The sequence below is a fragment of the Hipposideros armiger genome, unplaced genomic scaffold, assembly GCF_001890085.2.
Source record: "Hipposideros armiger isolate ML-2016 unplaced genomic scaffold, ASM189008v1 scaffold_469, whole genome shotgun sequence".
Lineage (NCBI taxonomy): Eukaryota > Metazoa > Chordata > Mammalia > Chiroptera > Hipposideridae > Hipposideros > Hipposideros armiger.
In genome coordinates, this window is record NW_017731819.1 from 1,286,560 (window position 1) to 1,306,366 (window position 19,807).

At 48.6% G+C, this 19,807-nt stretch overlaps 1 protein-coding gene across 1 annotated transcript in view; it reads left to right on the forward strand.

The window, feature by feature from the left end:
- The window catches only part of SLC1A7 (solute carrier family 1 member 7), a 61,780-nt gene that overhangs the window by 12,873 nt on the left and 29,100 nt on the right, over nt 1–19,807 (forward strand). The window contains exon 2 of the mRNA XM_019666430.1: nt 2,001–2,080. Coding sequence (XP_019521975.1) covers nt 2,001–2,080 — 80 coding nt within the window. The remainder of the gene's footprint in view (nt 1–2,000; nt 2,081–19,807) is intronic.

Below are 19,807 nucleotides of genomic sequence, written 5' to 3' on the forward strand. Positions count from 1 at the left end.
AAAGATCTTAGACTGAGGTCCCAGGAGCATAAAATGGAACTGATGTGCCTGAGTGTATAGAAAATACTATTGTTAGGCATTTTAAAGATGTTAAAGCATTTGGAAGAAATTAGTGAGTAGTTCATAGAAAACAAGGCAAATGAAAAATCAGTCAATTATTAATTTCAAGGAAAAAAAATTAAGGTTGCATAAAAATGGAGCCATGGTTGTAGTATTTTACCTGGCTCAACAGTGAACAATATCTTATGATCAAAATACTGTAAACAGTAACTGCTAATTTAACCAAAAATTGATATAATGGTGAAATGGTAGGTGGAAAAAGGGAACTAAGTCTTCATCTGTTATGGCAGGGAAGTTAATAGATGTCAAAAAGGTATTTCTAGAAATGGTATTATAACCATAGTATTTAGAAATAATAACACTAAGGGGAAAAGCTAGAGGAGTTGAGGATGTTCACTCCTGGGAACTTGGGGCTTGGGATAGAGATGAGTAAGGAAGGGGTTGCCTTTTTATCATTATAGTGTTATTTAAATTAAAAAGTACACACATGGATTAAAATGAATTAAAAATACATAGTATGGTAGGTATATTTTTGAAAGTAAATGTTTTGGTGTGTTGTAAATGGCAGTAGAATGGGACTAGGAGGCCCAATTTCCTGTCCTGCACTGTTGCTAACTCACTGCGTGGGGCAAGTCACCCCCCTCTCTGGTTCAGCGTCCTCATCTACAAAATGAGTCAGTGAGCTAGAAGATCTTTAAAACCACTTCTCAGCACCAAAATTCTGTGATTTGGGGCTTTTCAAATATCAGACCATTAACCAAGTGTTATGTTTGGCTTTGGTTTAAAAAAAACCAAAGATAGCTACAAGTACAAAACTTTAACTTGGATGGTGTTTGAAAGTCCATGTACTGGCCTCACCCACAACCTTACCTTCTGAGGGAAGTGGCCTCAAGCTATGGTTGCCAGAAACAGCAAAATTGAATTAAATTAAATTTAAAAGCAGCACACCTGGTTAAACTTAAATTTCAGACAAACAAGAAATACCTGTTATTATAAGTAAAGAACAAATATCTGTTGTCTATCTGAAATTTAAATTTTACTGGGCTTAGTGGCACCTTCCACTTCAGTTGTCAGTTTTGGTCATGTGACAGATTCTAACCCAAGTCCCCGTGGATAGGCTGGAACCAGCAGCCCATGAGGAAGCCCAATATAAGAACTCTGCCCAGTAAGGGCTCTTTTTACTGAGTGGTGTCTCATCAGCCCAGTCCGATTCTCTTTCAGCATTTTAAATGTGAGACCTGCTGCGAGGGGCTGGTAAAAATCTGTGAGGAGGATGGGGGCGCACTACGGCCTGGACCCAACATGGGAGAAACTGATTCAAGAATGGCATGGTCTGTTTATGAGTCAGTCTCCTCATAAGCTAGACTGAGAACTTCTCCTGGGCAGGGACCGTGACTAGTTCATTTTGGGGTACCAAGTATGATGCCTGGCACAGTACAGGTTGAATGAAAGTGTGCAAGGTATACAACCTTGCCTTCTTGTCACTTACCATCTGCTACATGAGATAGATTTACACCAAGGATGGGCTGGTGAATGGTGCAGAGGTCGGGGAGAGCTGTTATTTACAGTGACTACTGAATGTTTATTCTCAACCAGGTGCTCTGCCAAGTGCTTTATCTTCATCCTGTCATTTAAGCCTCCCAATGACCCTATGAAGCGGTTATTACCCTTATGTTACAGGTGAGAAAAACTCAGAGAGATCGAAAAACTCAGAGAGATCGAATAACTTGCTTAAGGCAACACAGCTAGTTATGGGTCAGGGGGCAAGTTCAGAACCCAAGTATGTGCAGCTCCAAAAGCCAATACTTTCTCCAGGACTTTGTTGTCCATATGCTAGAAAGGAAAGTGCAGATGAAATAGTGCCTGGAAGATTATCAAGGACTGAGCGGCTGTGAAGTCCGCACTGCCTGCTGTGACCCCAGCTCTTGCTGTGTTTTCAGGAAATTAGTTACTTCCAGTTCCCTGGAGAGCTTCTAATGAGGATGTTGAAGATGCTGATCCTGCCGCTGGTGGTCTCCAGGTGAGGGGCAGGGTGTCTGGCTGGGAGGTCTGGGTGGGGCAGGTAAAAGATTCTGTACAGGTCTGTCCGTGCCCTGCTCCTGCTGTGGGTGGGTGCGGGCCTGGGAGCAGTGAGATTGCGGGGCCCTTATGGGCTGTGGCACAGGCTGCTGGAATCTGTGTCACTCAGTGGCACCAGTTATTTCAGTCTCATTCAAAGGACTTTTTAGTCACTTGAACAAGTGATTTGAAGTCATAGGACGTGACCTGACTCCAAAGCAGCTCGGGGCCAGTTCAGGAATTGCTTTCCAAAGAAGGGGCTCTATGGTGAGTGCAGCAGGGTGTGGGGAAAAGATGACTTTGGAGATGCTCATGAAATGATGTCCTGGCTCAGCAGTGTACTGCACTGGCTGTGCAACCTTGGACAGGTTATCAAACTTCTCTGAGCCTCAGTTTTCTCATCTGTAAAATGGGAACAACACTTACTCTCAAGCATTGTTGTGAGGACTATAGGAGGCTATATAGTTGGGTGTGCCAAATATTCAGGGGTCTGGATAACAGGGTGTGAGGGAAAGATGGTGGGAGATGACGTTGGAGGGTGAATTCTTGCTCAATCATGAAAGACCTTGAGTGCCAGGCTAAAGAATTCAGACTTCACTCACTAGAGCGATAGCCACAGAAAATCTCTGAAGATCACCTGATCTCTATACTGATGCGCTACGTGACTTTGGACAAGCCCCTGCCCCTCTCTAGGTCTCAGATTTTCCAGCTGGCTGTTCCAGATGGTGTCTAAGAGCCCTTTGCTCTGAGGCCATGGATTTAGAGTCCTTACCTCCCAGGACTTCTCTGCAGGAAGGGAAGTGAATCCTGTTGGGGGGGTAGGGGAGGGTTATAGTGGGCTCTGTCTCCTGGGGCAGGGTCATCAGCCTCCCTGCTACTGAGTTCCTCCCCCTTTTCCTCTAGTGTCCCAGAGATAATGCTCCCCAGGCTGGGTGGTACTTTCTGCTCCTTGCAGGGTGGCCTTGTCAAACACAGTTCAGCTTCCTGTAGGCAGCATTTAGGTCTCTCAGGACTCAGACTTCAAGGTTCTGCTGAAATGCCACCTTCCTCCAGAAGCTTTCCCTGATTTCTCAACCCATTCTCCTCTTGTTCTCTCCTCTTTTTATGCATTTTCTGAATCATTCACTGAGTCGCGAATCTGTCAAAGTCACTAGTGGCCCCCATGTTGCTAAATCCAAAGGACACTCTCAGTTCTTGCTCTACATGACCTCTCCACAGCAGATGACACATTTGACACAGCCCCTAATCCCGCTTTCCCTCCTGAAATACTCTTTCCTTTGGCCTTACACTTTCCTGGCTCTTTGCCTGCCCTCTTCCCTTCCATCCCACTCTTATTCAATCTTCTAAATATTGCAATTTCTCAGGCCTTTTCTCATCTGTCCTCATGGCTTTAATATCCCACCAACAAGTCCAACACTCCCCAATATAGATCTGCCTCCCAGGCTTCTCCTCTCAGCTCCACACTCAAACTACTATTTGACATCTCCACTTGGTGTTTCACAAACATTTCAAATTTAGCATAACCAACTTGAGATTTTATCCAGCAAACCAATTCGTTCTTCTGTTTTCTGTTTGTCAATGAACAGCAGCTCCATCTACCCAGTTATTCAAGTCTCCTTGCTTATTCCCTTTCCCCCAAGGCCAGTCCCTCAGCAACTCCAGATTCTTCCTCCTGAATAGAACCCAGATTCATCCCCACCACACAGGCCTGACTCCAGGGTAACCTCGCTGGTCCCCTCACTTCTGTTCTTGTTCCCCTCCGATGCACTCTCCACACAATGGCCAGAATGATTTTGTGAAAAACTGATTGAGCCATGCCATTTATTTACCTAAACCCCTTCAGTGGCTTCCATGGCATTTAGAATAAACCCTCGCATGCGTAGCCTGAGCTAGGAGGCCCTGCATGACCCTCTCCTGCCTATGCCCCACCTCATCTCATGCCTCACTCACTCCAGTCCCACTGGCCTTTTAGCTCCTGTGGCAGACCAAACCCTCCCCCCTCTCAGGAACATGCTGTTCCTTCTGCCTGGAACACACTTCCCCAATGCTTTACGCCTCTTCCTCCTCTTCCTTAATTTTTTAAAAATATTTTTATTGGGGAATTGGGGGATGGGAACAGTGCTGAATTGGGGAAGGGGAATAGACAAGTTGCTGTCCTTTTGTTCTTCAGTCTAGTTGTGGAGGATGTTGCTTCACTGGCCCAAGTTGGCACCATCATTGCGCTCTTCTCGGGCGAGGCAGATCAGTCACTGGCTTCTGGACGGCCGCTCACGCTGGCTGCTGGCTACACACAGTAGCTCATGGCAACCCACTGAAGCAGGGGCTGTAGCCTACGCCATCGCCGGCGACTCACGGCAGCCCAGCTCCAGGTTGAGCTGTTGTTCAGCATCTTAGCTGTAGAGGGCAGTGTCACTGGCCCTCATATGTGGGATCTGAACCGGGGCCCTCTCGCGTCCCAAGGTCAGCTCTTAACCAATGTGCCACTCGGCCGGCCCTTCCTCCTCTTCCTTTAGATCTCAACTTCCACGTTGCCTCCTTAGAAAGGCCCTCCCCACCCCTTCACCACCAACTTTATTCTTCCTCCTTATGCCCTTGTGCCTTGTTCCACACAGCACTTATTATACATTGTTATTCTATATGTATTCAATTATTGAATGGTTTCCTTATCTTTCACTGGACCATAAACTCTGTAAAGGCAGAGATAATATTCTGTTGAGGCTTGGCATACAATGGGCACTCGTTAATACTTGTCAAGTGAATTAATTAATTCAACAATCATGCATTGTGCTTTCTGGGTACTTGGCCCTATACTGGGCGTGGCAGATACAGAGGTGTGTTTCTGTCCCTGAGGAGCTCATAGGCTGTGAGGGAGACTGATGAGAAAACAGACAATTACACGGCAGCTAATTAAGTATATTGATGGAGAAAACACAGGACTCTTTCTTCCCTTTTTTTCTCAGTTTTATTACAAAATAAATTACTGGACTTTTGTCAGGCAGCTTTACCATCCTTTACTGCTGACCATCATTCCTGCCAGGGCATCGCCTCTTACTCAGAACAGAAAGACCTTAAAGGCAGAGGCCCTTGTGTGGACCCTAGAGTCAAGCAGACCTGGGTTCCCATCCTGCCCAGCCATTTCCTAGCTATGTAAACTGGGGCAAGTCATTTAACTTAAGAAAATTTTTGCAGTCAGAGAGTCAGAGGCCTGGGCCCCAGACCTGCTTCCAACAAAAATCATCATGTGATCTTGGCTAAGTCTCCCTCACCCTGAGCCTTAGTTTACCTAGTTTACCTCGTAACCAAGGGCCCGTCCAGCTCTCCAAGTCCTGGCTCTCCAAGTCCTGGTCTCTCTCCACCAGACCAAAGCGCTTTGTCTTGGCTGGAGATGGAATGTGGTATTAACTTGAGAAAAGCCAGTGTGTGTTCATACATTTCATTTGTTTATTATACAGTTTGGGCTGGTGCAGAGCAACCGTGTCATTGAAAAACGGCAGTGCTTTAAATTTTTCCTACTAAGGGAGAATTAAACCTTCTTGGGGGAAAAAATGACACATTTCTGAGCCCCAATCCCCATCATCCCTGAACTCTCCTTCCTTTAGCTTCAACTGGTCCGTAATCCACCCATCTATCCATCACCAACCGTTCCCTGAGCTCTTGCTCTGGCCAGGCCAGGGCTGGACATCCTGGTCCTCAAGGAGCAACCACTCTGGTGTGGGGACTGTCACTCAGGACTGAGCAAAATCACCAAAGCTGCTTTGAAAATTCAGATGTCAGGCCTCACGCTGGGCTTACTGAACCAGAAATACCAAGGGGACCAATCAGGGGTTTGTTTTAAAAGCTCCAGAAGTGTTCTAAAGGTTAAAAAAAAATAAAAATCCCGATGTCTTGGGGTCAGGCTTCTGGCTGGAGCTAAAGAGCCTGGCTGCTGCTTTTCAGTCCCCGGGGGCTCCAAGCTGTCACCCCAGGAGACAGGGGTTTTCCACAGTGTAATTGTGCCAAGGCAGTGGGAGGACACACATTAAGGCACATTTGTTTCTGGTTTCAATAACCTACAAGTCTGGGCCCCAAAGCCTGACATTCATGACTCTAAATTCTCTAACTTTTTTTCCAGGAGAATCTGCCACCCCTTCTCTGTGCTAGGCCCCTGGAAACAGGCTGGTCACCTGATTAGTCCCTAAACATGCCACAAACTTTTCTACCTCCACACCTTTGCTCATGCCGTTTCCCCGTCCACGAATGCCCTCTTCTCCTCTTAATTAAGTCTCACTCTATGTTCAAGACCTAGCTCAGGTTTCTGTCTGTGAAATCCTCCCAGCTCTTCATTTATTAATATCTATTGGTAATTACCTGCTTGTAACCCTGGATGTACTCAGTATTGTTAGTTAAATGAATTTGCAGCCACAGCTGGCATACCACGTTATGGAGTACTGACACCTTTTTTTGTACAGTAGTGACATAGAAATAAATTAGCATTTTTATCTGGACTAGCCTTTTATGTTGCTGAACAAGGAGTGTCCTGCCAAGGGGTAGGATTAGTTGCCATAACCCCTCCATGGAGTAGGGCCATGTGCATCGCTGTATTTTTATGTGAGATGCTGGGAGAGGGTCAGGTTCATTTTCCCCTTGTTGTTCACACTAACCTCTACCTGGCGGTCAGTGTAACAGATTTTTGCAGGAAATGGAAATCTAATAGACAAGCAAAGAGAAATGAAGAGATGTAAAGAAGTATGGGCAGTAATGGTGGAGGTTGACACAAGGGATGAAAAGACCTTGTGTCTGCCTTGGAGGGTCTCACCATCTGGCAGGGAGACAGTCGCAGAGACAGTTTGTTCCAGAGGAAGGAGGGAGGACGGTGGGGCCAGCTGGCCTGGGCTGGAGCCCGATTCAGTCACTCTTCCCACAATCTGGCACCTTCCAGCTCTTGGGCCTCTTTTCTCTAGAATCCATGCCAAACCAGTACCAAACCTGAGCCTCCCCTCAGACAGGCCCGTCGCAGTGCAGCTGAGTGTAACCTACCCTTGGCCAGTTGTGTCTTCATAAGTCACAATGAGGGAGGTGAGCAGGCAGCACAGGCTAGAATCTGCAAGAGGCTCTAGGGGAAGAACAGGAGCTTTGGAGTCACTCATTAGATGTATGAACTTAGCCAAGTCTCTTAGCATCTGAACCTCAGTGACCTTATCTGTAAAATGGGAAGAACATCTCCCACCCTCACAGGGTTATTCTGAGAATGAAATAAGATAACGTACTTGAAGCACCTAGCATGGCTCCTGATATACTATGGACGTCAGATTGACCAGGCTTCTCCAAGGCCCAGATGAGATGTTTCATGAAACCCTCCTCCTCTGTTTCTGCTCTTAGCAAGCAGCCCCTTGTGGTGGCCTCGTTCTCCTTAATGCTTTTTTTTAGAAAAGATTTTATTGGGGAATTGGGGGGGGAGGGGAACAGTGTTGGGGAATTGTGGAAGGGGAACAGATAGGTAGACAAATTGCTGTTTTTGTCCTTCAGTCTAGTTGTGGAGGACGTCGCTTCACTGGCCCATGTTGGTATGATCATTGTGCTCTTCCTGGGTGAGGCAGAATGGTCGCCGGTTATTGGTTGGCCACTCACAGCGGCTCCGGCAGCTCACACCGGCTGCCAGCCACTCACATAGCTCACGGCAGCCCATTACAGCCCTGCTGCAGGCTACTTCGTCATCATCGTGGTCGCCTGCGACTCACAGCAGCCCAGCTCCAGGTCGAACTGTTGTTCATCATCTTAGCTGTAGAGGGCAGTGTCACTGGCCCTCAATGTGGGATCCGAATCGCAGCCCTGCTGGCTCAGAGCTGGGGCTCCCAAGCGAGCTCTTAACCAGCTGAGCCACTCGGCCGGCCCCCTCCTTCATGCTTTTACTTAGCACTGCAGCTTACTTGTTATTCCTCTAGAAAGTCTCCATTGACTCAGGCACACTTGGGTGCTCCCTCAACACTGATACAGACCTGCACGAAGCACTCCACCCTTGGTGTCCTACACATCCATATTCATGGCAGCCTTCGCAGGGACACGGACCAGGTCCCATGCATCTCCTCATCACACCACCGTTACCAGTGGCCAGAGCCATTCCCCATATCATGATTGGTGACACCTCCTATTTTCCATGAATTCCTAGTGCTTACTGCCTCTTGCTTTTCTCTGCCCTCACATTCCTACAACCAGTCATGAGGTACAGCTTTCACCAGTACTTCACCAGTACTTCACCAGTACAATATCCCTTGCTTCAAGTGGTTATTAAGTTTGTAACTTCATGACAATTGGGAGCAAGATCACAGGTAAGGGTCACCGTGAAGAGTGTAATCCCTTCAGCTGTCTCTTGGTTCTCTCTCTCTCTCCATATCTATTTCATAGAATTTCTTATGAACAAGGACAACTCCCTTGCCATAAAAAGAATTCTGAAGAATATGAATTTCTCTTTTTCACAGGAACATCGAAGGGTCTGGTACATAATAGGTGCCTAATAAATGCTTATTAAATGACTAAAGAACAGTGGAAGGGCAGTTGAAGCAGAATTCAGGGAAGTTTCATGACCAGCATTTGAACCGACCCTTGGAGGATGGGTAGGAGTTATTTTTTACAGATGTTTTGTACTTTAAAAAATTATGTAAGCAAATTACAAGCATTTTGGGTAACAGAGAAGAAAAAAATCCTCCTATCATCACACAAAACCCTAATTCTGACTCTGTTATGTTTTTTCCTATAAATGTTTATTCTTGTCATTCTCAGTGAATTCACCTAGCCCAAGGTGTGGCCCTTGGCTGACTGGCTCAGAAGCTCTACATGTCTGAGCCCCTGAGCTGGTCAGGCCTATTCTCTGATGCTGGCAAGAGGAGACCAAATAAACCAAGTGCCAATTTATTCATTCACAGACAGAAAGAAATTGCCGAGAGGACAAATGCCCACAGTCTCTGGCCAGAGTATTTCTCCCTGTAGGCTCACCACTTGGGGAACCCACTGGTTAAATCTGTTTGCTGGCAGAACAATTTAATTATTTAATTGTATAATATAACCAGTGTGACTCCAGGTTTGACATTTCCAGTTAATTTCTGGGGCCCCACCTGGTAGATTCCTACCATATGTGCATTTAAGTGAATCCAATTACATATGCTGTGTAAAGAGAGAAAAATAATTTAAAGGGGGCAGGAGCTCCCCTATTCAGAGCTATGGCCCCCGAGTGAGCGTCCCATGGGAGAGGTCGGTCTGCTGTGCACTAAACCGGTCCCAGTTTTCATGTGCCTCTCCAAGTGTGTTTCCCTGCAGCCATCGTGATTCTAAGCCGTTAAAGAGGGTTGTTTGGGTTTTATTTTACATCATGGCCTCTAAGTTCATGCTGACTGCTTCAGCTGGTATTCACCTAAGGAAACATCAACCCGCTCCAAAAGTAGGAGGAAACTGACTTGAATGAACTTATATGAAACTACATCTCCTCTTGAACATTACAGGCAACTTAAAGGCTCTTCAAGGGTAAATTTAATTATACTTAGTTTTTGCCTTATGTACTAACTTGAGAACTGAATATGCTGAATATGATCCTACTTCTCTGTACAAGCAGGAAGCCCAGTGTCTTCCTCTTGAGGCCTGCACCCCACAGGCCATCAGCTTATTTCATTCATTGGAACAAGCTGGAACATCTGATAGTACCACTAGCCCTGTTGCTCTGGTTCCTTCACATGGTGTCACTGTTGAACACAGGTCCTGCATGCTCTGTTTCAAGCATGCACGCAGCCCCTTGCAGATGCATACTCCCACTCCAGCCACTGGGATGCCCGGCTCTGTCTCCTGGATCCCATCAAAGTGCTTACTCATTGTTCCTCAAAGCAGCCTCAGGCATGCCCTGGGCTTAGCTCCCTGGGGTTGAGCCCTGAGTCCCTTTTCCCTCCTGGTAAGTTAGTCCTGGGGGGCTTTAGTGCCAACAGACTTTGGTCATGGGCACCTAGTATACCCTGACCTTAACTTCAAACCACAGGGAGCAGGGGTTGGAGTTTTAGTCTCTTTTCTCTCAGAAGGTCCCTGGGCCTCTGTGCAAATTGGTGCACCTTTCCATAGATCTTAAGGCCTCAAGGAGGGGCGCTTCCGTGCAACCATAAAAGTCTCTCCCTTTCCCTGAACAATGTGTGCCTTCTGACCTTACATTTGCCATTTGAAAAACTCTTCTGAAAACAAAATTGGCTGCAAAAAGACTTGCTATTTCTGCCTATGAACATAGAAGCCTCAAACAAAATTTAGAAAATTCTGCCTCTCAGTACATTGACATAGGAACTAGTAGCCTAATGGTTAGGACCAGCCACAGCATTGTCCTGTCTTTGAACTAGGGTCCCTCTCCCATGGATGGTTGTTGGATGGGTGCTGAGCAATTTGCCCCTCTCAGCTCCAATGCTGACGGATCCAATGCTAATTACACCTTATTTCATTAGAAAAGCCAAGCCTTTTGGGCCTGGGAGCCTTCCTTTCCCATTTTCTTCCAGTAATACCCTTTGTCCCTACCCTGATCCCTTTTGCTTTTCATTTATAGATAAACCCAAAGAGTATTGGCAACTTTCTGTTCCTTTAAATTCTTGGAGGATACTTACTGTTACTTCTGCAAAAATAAGTCTGCTTCTTCTTCCTTTTTTTTTTTTAATTTAACATGATGTCATAAGAATTGTCATGCTTGCACCCTCATCTTCATAACCATTTCACTCTTTCATGCAGGGGCTGGAGCAGAGTTTGCAAAGCCCCTTTCTCTTCACTAGACATTTAGGCTGCTGCTGGATATGCTGTTGAGGCATCACTATGCCCCAGGACTCTAGATTTCCCTCAAGTCCTGTTATTTACCATACCCTTAGCCTCAGCCATAAACTAGAATGCCATCTGCAAATTTACAAACCAGTTCCCAGCAGGTGCTTTTTTTTTTTTCCCCATGATGGCTCCACTAAGGCTGGAGTTTGCTTCGAAACTAGGGGAGTCAACTGAGTCTTGTTTTCACTCATTCCCAGACCAGAGTGACACAGGGACCCAGGGGTGGGTCAGACCAGCATCTGGATCCAGCCAGGGCCTCTAGGTCTCCACTTGCCTTTTGCCAAACCTCATTCTTCAGTTTCTTCAACCAGGCGTCATTCAAGGAAAACTGAATCCATGTGTTCGTGATTCACTGAGGCTGAACATGGCGGAATGTTTTGTAAGCTCCCTATCTTAACAAAGAAATCCAAGTGCATGTGTGGGTGTGTGGGTGCACGTGTGGGTGTGTGGGTGCACATGTGGCGTGTGTCTTTGCATGTGTGTATGGTGTGCGTGTATGTGTGTGCATGTGTGTTCCTGTGTATATTGTTTTCCTTTCTATTTCTTGTCAGAATTTTTAACTGATTTTTCTTAGAATCAGGAAGTCATGTTTGGCCAAAGAAACCCAACACTCCCTTCTCCCCCTTCCTGAGGAACTCTAGTTTGGCAGAAAACTCCCAAACACCCACGTTCTAACTTATTGGATATGGTCCTGGGCCAAGCAGCTGTCAAAGTCTGGTTTGGGAGCCAGTGTGCGGGGGGCAGCTGCCCCGGACTGCCTAGGACAGACAGGGAGTGGGAGGGAGGCAGGAGGGGTGGGCAGCCTGTGCTTCTGGACTCTGCTCCTCAAGCCATGGGGCAACTGTTCTTAGCAGAACTCTGCTGACCTCTCTGATGGGAGCCCTGGGATCTGTCTTTGGCCCCCTTGCCCAGTCAGCTGATCGCCTTACTCATCAAGAGGAGAAACAAGGCCCAGCTGTGGGCTGTGGGTGGGGTCAGACCGTTAGCCTGGTGACTGCGAAAAATTCCCAGGTTTTATTACCCATCACGGACTCCCGTGCTTTCCCCCCGTTCCAGTTAGAGACTTCCTACTCATCCTTCAAGTGTCCATTCAGTAGTCACCTCCTCCGGGAAGCCTAGCCTGATTCCCAGGCTGGGCTAGACCCTACCTCTGGCCTCTCTCAGTCCCAGCCATGACCCAGGGTTTTATGTTGTCCAGCTGCAGGTTTCTCCGCCCACTGGGGACCTGAGCTCCCTGAGGACCACACATCTACCTCATTTGGTTCTGGGACCCCACATGGGGCAAGCTGGGGACATATCTGAGTCTGGGGAGATGCGCGAGGTTTTGAAAAAGCTCCTGTACCCTTCTCTGTGGAGAACTGGAAGACCCTGCACTGGAGAGGGTCTCATTCGACCTCAGGAGGGCCTCACTCCAGCTGGCCCAGCTGGAGCCTTGGGGGAGTAGACACCATGAGCCCCCCAGGTGGGGGAGGAGGCAGGAGACCTGTATTCCTATAGGCTCTGGGTGGGGTCTTTTCTTCCTGTGGGAGCGGGGCTCCTAACCATGGCATGGTGGCACTCGTCATAACCAGCCATGACAGTCATCCCAAGGAAGTTGTTCTTAATAGTAGTGGTAACAGTCTTGAGCAGTAAAGCAGAATAATGAACACTCTGGCTCCCTCACACCTGACATTCATTGCCTCGTGGGAAAGAAAGGGGTTAGAGGTTCAGCTCACATGGAGTTGGGAACTGAACTTGACCCTTATTACCCTTGGGAATGCAGCCTCCCTGGTGGAAAGTGGTTGAGAATGGTCGATGGTCAGACCATGAGCTTTCTGAGGGCTGCTGCTGCGGCTCCCCCAGCTTTTGCTTTTGATTCAGTTCAAGCTTATTATTTACAACCCCCAGTCAAGCACCATCCTGGTGCCCAGGGGCCAGAGGAGGAGGCAGCTTCAGAGGGCAGTTGGGGATGCCAGGGCAGCAGTGCTCTCCAAGCCCATGCCTGTCTCTGTGCTGCCCCCTACTCCTCCTCCCTGCCCGCCGCCTGCACTCTGAGCCGGGCACTCCCTCTCCACCTTCCCCCCTTGGAATCTAAAGTGGAACTAAAGAGGTTTGGTCTGTGTGGCTCCAGAGGGCAGGGCTGGGCCCAATGTGGGGAATTCTCTTCCCTGGAGGCAGATTTCATCCTGGCACCAAGAAGGACTTTCTAACAAGCATAACTAGCCCACAATGGGGGTAGTGAGTTCTCTATCCTCTGAGGTGTGCAAACAGAGGCAGTAGAGGAATTCCTGCCTTAGGGAGGTAGAAGATAACCCAGACTTTAGCCAAGTGGGAATCTGGACATCCTGCCTTATGTCTTAGAAGGAGCCAACTTGAGGGTGGGGGTGTGGCAGAGCCATCTGGAAAGTATAATTCTGCACTAACGTGGCACTTGCTGTCAGCTGCTGGGCCTGTCATCTGCACAGGAGAAAGAAGTAAGCCATAATGTTTGGAAGAGCGGAGGGGACTCCCATAGACCCCAGATGCCTCCTTCTGGTTGCCTGTCGGGTGGACTCCCTGCAGCTGCATCCCAGAGGCCAACTTGGGAGAGCCTCCCTGACTAGGTCAGCCGAGGCCAGAGCCCAAGGACTTGGCCACAGGGCTCAGAGCGCGTTCTTGCCTCTAACATCCCATTACCATGATGTTGTGACTATGAATGTTGTCATGCTAGTAGATCAGGATTCAAATCTACTTACTCACTGTGTGACTTTAGCAAGTTGCTTGTATACCTCAGTGACTGGGAGCTCACTACTTCTCACTCCTTTTCAGGGCAGGACAACTCTGTTTGCTAGGAAGTTATTCCTGGTGCTGAGCTGAGAACGGCTTCCCTATGGCTTTCCCCATCAATCCCAGAGTTTCCCAAGTCTGCTCTGCCCCAGGGTCCACAGCCCTGCCCCCTCAGCTGTTTCCCCCAGGCCTGCCGCCTACCCCAGCTGTCCTCTGTGGGACACACACTTCCCTCCCCTGTCTCTTTCCCAGTGGGTCTCAATGTCAGGGCAGGTCCATGTCCTCCTCGACAAATTCCCCAGGCTTCTGGCTTCGCAGGCTGAGGGCCTACCAGCTCTTTGGCAGCCCCATCCCCCAGGTGTCTACCAAGGTAGGAACAAACCAACCCCCAAAGGCCCTTTCCAATGTGCTGCAGTGGCTCAGCCTCCTTCTCCCTCTTCCACTCCAGAATCTGTGCTCTCTGAGCTACTGAAGCCAAGTATGGCCCAACATGTGTCCATGTTCAGTTTCATCATGTCAGAATTGGCCCGTGGTCCCAGCCTGCTGGGGTCTGCTTAGTCCCAACCCCCTCATCCAACACATTAGCTGTTCCTCCCAGCTTCCTGTCCTCCACAAATCTGATCCACATGCTGTCAATGGCCTAGGCCAAGCCATTGATAAAAATGACCAGGAAGGAGTGGCCTGAAAGCAGAGCCCGGAATTACACCTCCAGAGACCCTGTCAAGTTCTCTTCACTCAGAAGAGGGCACTTCCTGAGACAGTCCTTCCCCAAAGTTCCCATCTGTTCCCCAAAGTTCTGGTGTCAACTGCCTCAATGTTACACAGACACACAATGCCAGGGGTATTCCCCCATTCCCCTAAACCAGGTAAGGGGACCAAAGCTGGTCCAAGTGACTTGTTCTCAGGGAACCCACAATGGGTGCTCATGGTCATCAGAGCTCACAAGTCATCCTTTTAACAATCTAGTCTAGAATTCCACTGTGGCTCAACATCATACATACAAGTATCAACAAATGTGCACCCAGGCTAGGCCAGGCCCTGGGCTCTGAGGACCTAGAACTGAGCCAGATTCGGTCCTTCCCTGGAGGGGCTCACAGTGTGCTGGAGTAGCTGGGCACAGAACAGATGATGACATCACAGGGCAAATGCTAATAATTGGAATGTATTGAGTACTTATTAGGTACCAGGCCCTATTCTAAACCTAGATTTCCCTGCACGAGAAACCATCATTACCTGCCTTGTACCCTCCAGAGGAAACTGAGGCACACAGGCTCAGGAACTTGTCCAAGGGCTCTCAACCAGTGAGGGATGCAGGCAGGCGCACACGGGAGCTGCCTAGCACAGCCTGGCGGTCTCAGGGAGGCCTCCAGAGGGAGGTGGTGCCCGAGTGTAGACTTCAGAGATGAGTAGCAGCTGTAGGGGAGGAGCAGAAAGGAAAGCAGGGAGGGCAGGGGCAAGGGGACTGGGTCCCTTCACTCAGCACTCATCGTGTGCCAGAGCTGGATTTGGCCCTGGGGATTCAGGGGTGGGATTACTGGCAGAGTGCCCTGTAACAAACTGAGAAGCACAGGATGCCCTGGGGAGGAGGGCAGATGGCTGTTAGGGAAGGCTTCCTGGAGGAAGTGATGTCTAAACTGACCTTGGAAAGTGCAAGTGAAAATTTGGGGAGGTGTGTGGGGGCTGGGAGATAGAGAGTTCCAGGCTGAAGGAACAGCTAGTGCAAAGATGGTTCAAGGAGCAGCAGGGGAATGGTGGCGAGAGTAGCACCAGTAAGGAAAGGCATAGTGACCCAAGGCCATAAAGGAGTGTGGACAGTCCCTGAGGGCAATGGGGAGCCACCAAGGACTTCAAACAGGGAGGGACTCCCAGTAGCCTGTCTGCCTTCCATAGTGAAGTATGCAGGCGCAGCAGTGGGTATTAGATGGGGTCACAATACCCACCTCAGGGGGTAATGTGGGAACCAGGTGAGAGTCAGTAAGCTGCCTTTTCTTCCTCCACAAGGAGCCTGGCACCTGCTGCCTCCCTTCCCCCACCCCTGCAAGGGGAGCAATTACCAGATTAAAACAGGCTGCGCCCTGGAGCCCAGCCTCCTCTCCAATCACCACAATCTCTTGAATCCCAATCTTTGGGCTCTGGGTTGTGGCCAGATGGCTTGGGAGGGAGTCCAGACTTCTGGGCTTCCTGAAGCTCTTCCCCAGGGCCCTCAACAATGGGGGGAGGGGCTCCCAGGAGCACCCAGCCATGCTGGGAGTTGGGAGGCAAGGTACCTTTTCTCCCCTCACCATAAATCACAGAAGGGACATTTGAGATCACCCTCATGGAATCCACTCAATCGGGAAGCCTTGATCTAGCATCCCAGCAGGTTACCTCCAAAGATGGGGAGTTTTACCACCACAAATTTAAGGACTGTCACCATGAGGCAGGTCATGAACCCTGAGAGTTGAACCCAAGAGGCATACACAGACTGAGTCACATTAAAATCATGGTCAGCCAAAACCAGAAGACCTTTTCTCTTACACAAGTGTTAAACCAGGTCTGTACCACAGAAAGGCACTCTGCATGTGAGGGGGAACCTCCTGTTCCAGTCTTGACTCTACAACTAATCAGCTGGGTGGCTTGGCCAATTATCTCCACCCCCATTGAGCTTTATTTTCCTTATCTGTAACTCAAACTGCACTGTCCATTAAGGCAGTCGCTAGTCATAAGTGCCTATTGAACCCTCGAAATGTGGCTAGTACAACTGAGGAACTGAACTTTAAAAAAAATGAAATTTAAAAGCCAAGCAGTTTTCATAAACATTTTTATATTGATTTCACCTTGAAATGACAATATTTTTAATACACTGGGTTAAATACAGTATTATTAAAATTAATTTCACCAAAAACAAACTTCACCTGTTTCCTTTTACTTTTTTAATTTGACTACTAGAAAATTCAAAGTTACAAATGTGGCTCACACTATGATTGTATAGGGCAGTGCTGAATTAGAATGTGAAGGGTCAAATTAGGTGGATGTTTGGGTGTTTGGGGACAGTTAAACTCCAGACAAATTATGGTTTCCGTGGCTGTCGGGTACTCAAGGGGTTATGTTTTCGATCATACAAGCAAGACATGTTATTCTACAAACAATAGAGAATGTGAAAAACGTTAAGAACAAACCAGAAATTACCCATAATCTCACCACCCTACGAGAGCTACTGTTAAACTTTCTCAAGTTTTTCTATGCATGTCTATGTGACATAATACCTGCAAATTACCCTACCTGGCTTTAGGTTCTCAGAAAGGTCACTTTTAACAGCTTGTCTTGAAAGTCTGGGACCTCAAGGAGTCCCCATCAGCCACATGGCAGGACCTTGAACCTCCTTTCTTATTACTGTGAGTTCCAGAGTGGCTGTTGTCTCACGTGGAATCCAGGCCCACCCCCCACTTAGCTCCCATTCTCCTTGGCCTCTGCCATCTCCTGTGGTCACCCTGGCACTGCCTGCACCAGAGTGGAGAGGGGAGGGTCTGCTCTGTCATCTATTGCCAGAAGTTCCCTCCCTACCTGCTCCCATCTCTGCTAATCTCCTCTCTCTTCAGCCAGTAGGGAAACCCTTTCCCTTTTGCGGGGGAGGGAGGGAGGTGCCAGAGTAGAACCGCTTGGGTCCCAGGTGATGGAATCCTTTCTCTTTTACCCATCAGCTCTCGCCTCTCCAGAGCCCCTAGGTCAAGGGCCCCATCGTGCTATATCTAGAACCTGTACTTCTCCCTTCCTACATCCAGTTCTGTCCCTGAATTGGCACCACCCCCATGTGAGACCTCTTCTTCCTCAGGGTGACTTCCTGAGAGGCCCCTGGGCCCCTTTCTGAAATCTGATTTTCATCTGCGCCCCTCTCCTGCACAATCCCTCAAGCACATCTGTGTGTCTGGACCACAAACCTGGAGAGGGATTTCTGGCAGAGGAGCTCCAGGGCTCCCTACAGAGCTGCAAATTATTTTGTACCTTGTTTTCTCCACTTAACATCAAATAGGAACATCTTTCTGATGAGATCATCACTTCTAATGGCTGCTTAGAACTCCATTGCATGGATATGCCAGACCTTTTAATCTACTCTGCATTCATGATTTCTTAAGTTGGTCCCAGGTTTTTGCTCTTATAAGTATCACTTCAGAGACCCTCCCGGTGCACTTGGTTTACTTTGATATTCTCAGATTTTAGGAATTCTTAGTTCTCCCTTCTCAGACATCTAGCAAATTCTGCTAGATGAGTTGTGCTGAACACCACTTTCCCCTGTGCCACCCTTGGCCACCACACTCCTGAGTTCAGCCTCTTTTCTGCCTTACATTTCACCATGCTTCACATATGACCTGAGCTCTGACCACATTAAACAGCACAGTGTCAGGCAGGCCGAGTGGCGCGATGGTTAAGAACTCGCTTGGGATGCCAGAGGGCCCCGGTTCGGATCCCACATATGAGGGCCAGTGACACTGCCCTCTACAGCTAAGATGCTGAACAACAGCTCAACCTGGAGCTGGGTTGCCATGAGTCGCCGGCGACGGCGTAGGCTGCAGCCCCTGTGGCAGTGGGTTGCCATGGGCTACCGTATGTAGCCAGCAGCCAGCATGAGCGGCCAGCAGCCGCAGTGAGCGGTCGTCCAGAAGCCGGCGACTGATCTGCCTTGCCAGAGAAGAGCGCGATGATGGTGCCAACTTGGGCCAGTGAAGCGACATCCTCCACAACCAGATTGAAGAACAAAAAACGACAGCAACTTGTCTGTTCCCCTTCCCCCAATTCCCCAGCACTGTTCCTATCCCCCTAATTCCCCAATAAAAATCTTTAAAAAACAAAACAGCACAGTGTCCCCACACTTGCCACTGCCAGGCGCATTTGCCTATCTCCAAATCCTCCAAGAACAAAATCAAATGTCCCCTCCTCCAGGAAGCCTTCCTTGATTCTCCTAGCTAGAAATGATCCCTCTCTCCTCTGAATAGAGAGCACCTCCTTGTCCTCTCCCTTATGGTACTGATTTGTCCACCTTGTTTACTGGTTGAGTCCACTTGTGTCCCCAGCGTCTGTGTCTGTCTCCGTCCCATGCCCCTGCAGACCAAGAGCTACTTGAGATCAGGGACCAATCCTGATTTCTTTCTGTGGGCACAAGGCATGGCACAGAGTGGGCATGAATGAAGAGTTGGGGCCTGAGTTCTGGTCCCACTGGCCACTGATGTTCTGTGACCTGGGATAGGTCCTCCTCTCAGGGTGTGGCTTCCTATGGCCTGAAGTAGTTGAACCTGGCTGTGGGGGATTCTGTTGTGGTCAAGGGACAGTCTGGCCCCAGGCTTATGTGCTGGCCCTGGTGTGGGGACAATCTCTCTCATGGATAATGATTGCAGGGAAGTCCCCCTTTTCCCCTGGCCACACAGCCTCATTATAAGCCCTTCAGGATTTATGTCTGAGACCCACCCTAATCCTATCTCTAACATATAGTGTCCTGGCAGACAAGGATGAATAGAGATTGTAAACATTGACTCATTCATTCATTCATTCATTCACTCCTTCATTCAGCAAACTGCTACCAAGCTGTACTCTGGCAGGGTCCTGTGCCTGGCTCTGTGGACCCAGCATTGAATCAGACCTAGATCCAGTCCTAGAAATACTTTCAGTAAACAGTCAGCAACATAATGAGGTAGGGCTGGAACAGAGGGCAGCACAGGGGCTGTGGGAGCCCAGGGAAGGGGCCTTTCCCCTGCCTGGTAGTCAGGGAAGGATTCCTGGAGGAGACTTAAACTGTGTCTTAACAGAAGAGTGAGTCTTTGCTACAATGAGCAGGGAACAGCAGGACACTCGCAAGCAGCAGTTACAGACCAGGGTCGGGGAGAGCCTAGCTGTGTTCAGTCTCATGCTGGATGCTGCTTGCATGTAGTCTAATGATTAGAGGAACGTGGAAAGGGAGGGATTATCCGTTCTTGTTTACATGATTAAAACCAGACAAATACTTCCTTTATCTGAAAGAATGAAAGGGCTTTAGGGAAAAATCCTTTTGGCAGCAAAGCAAAGCCCTGAGCATCTCCTTAGCTAATCTCTCCCTCCCCACCCTCCCTCCTCTCCTCCCACAGTCATGAGAAGAGTAGCTCCAGGCTGACCTTGACTGGTGGGCAGA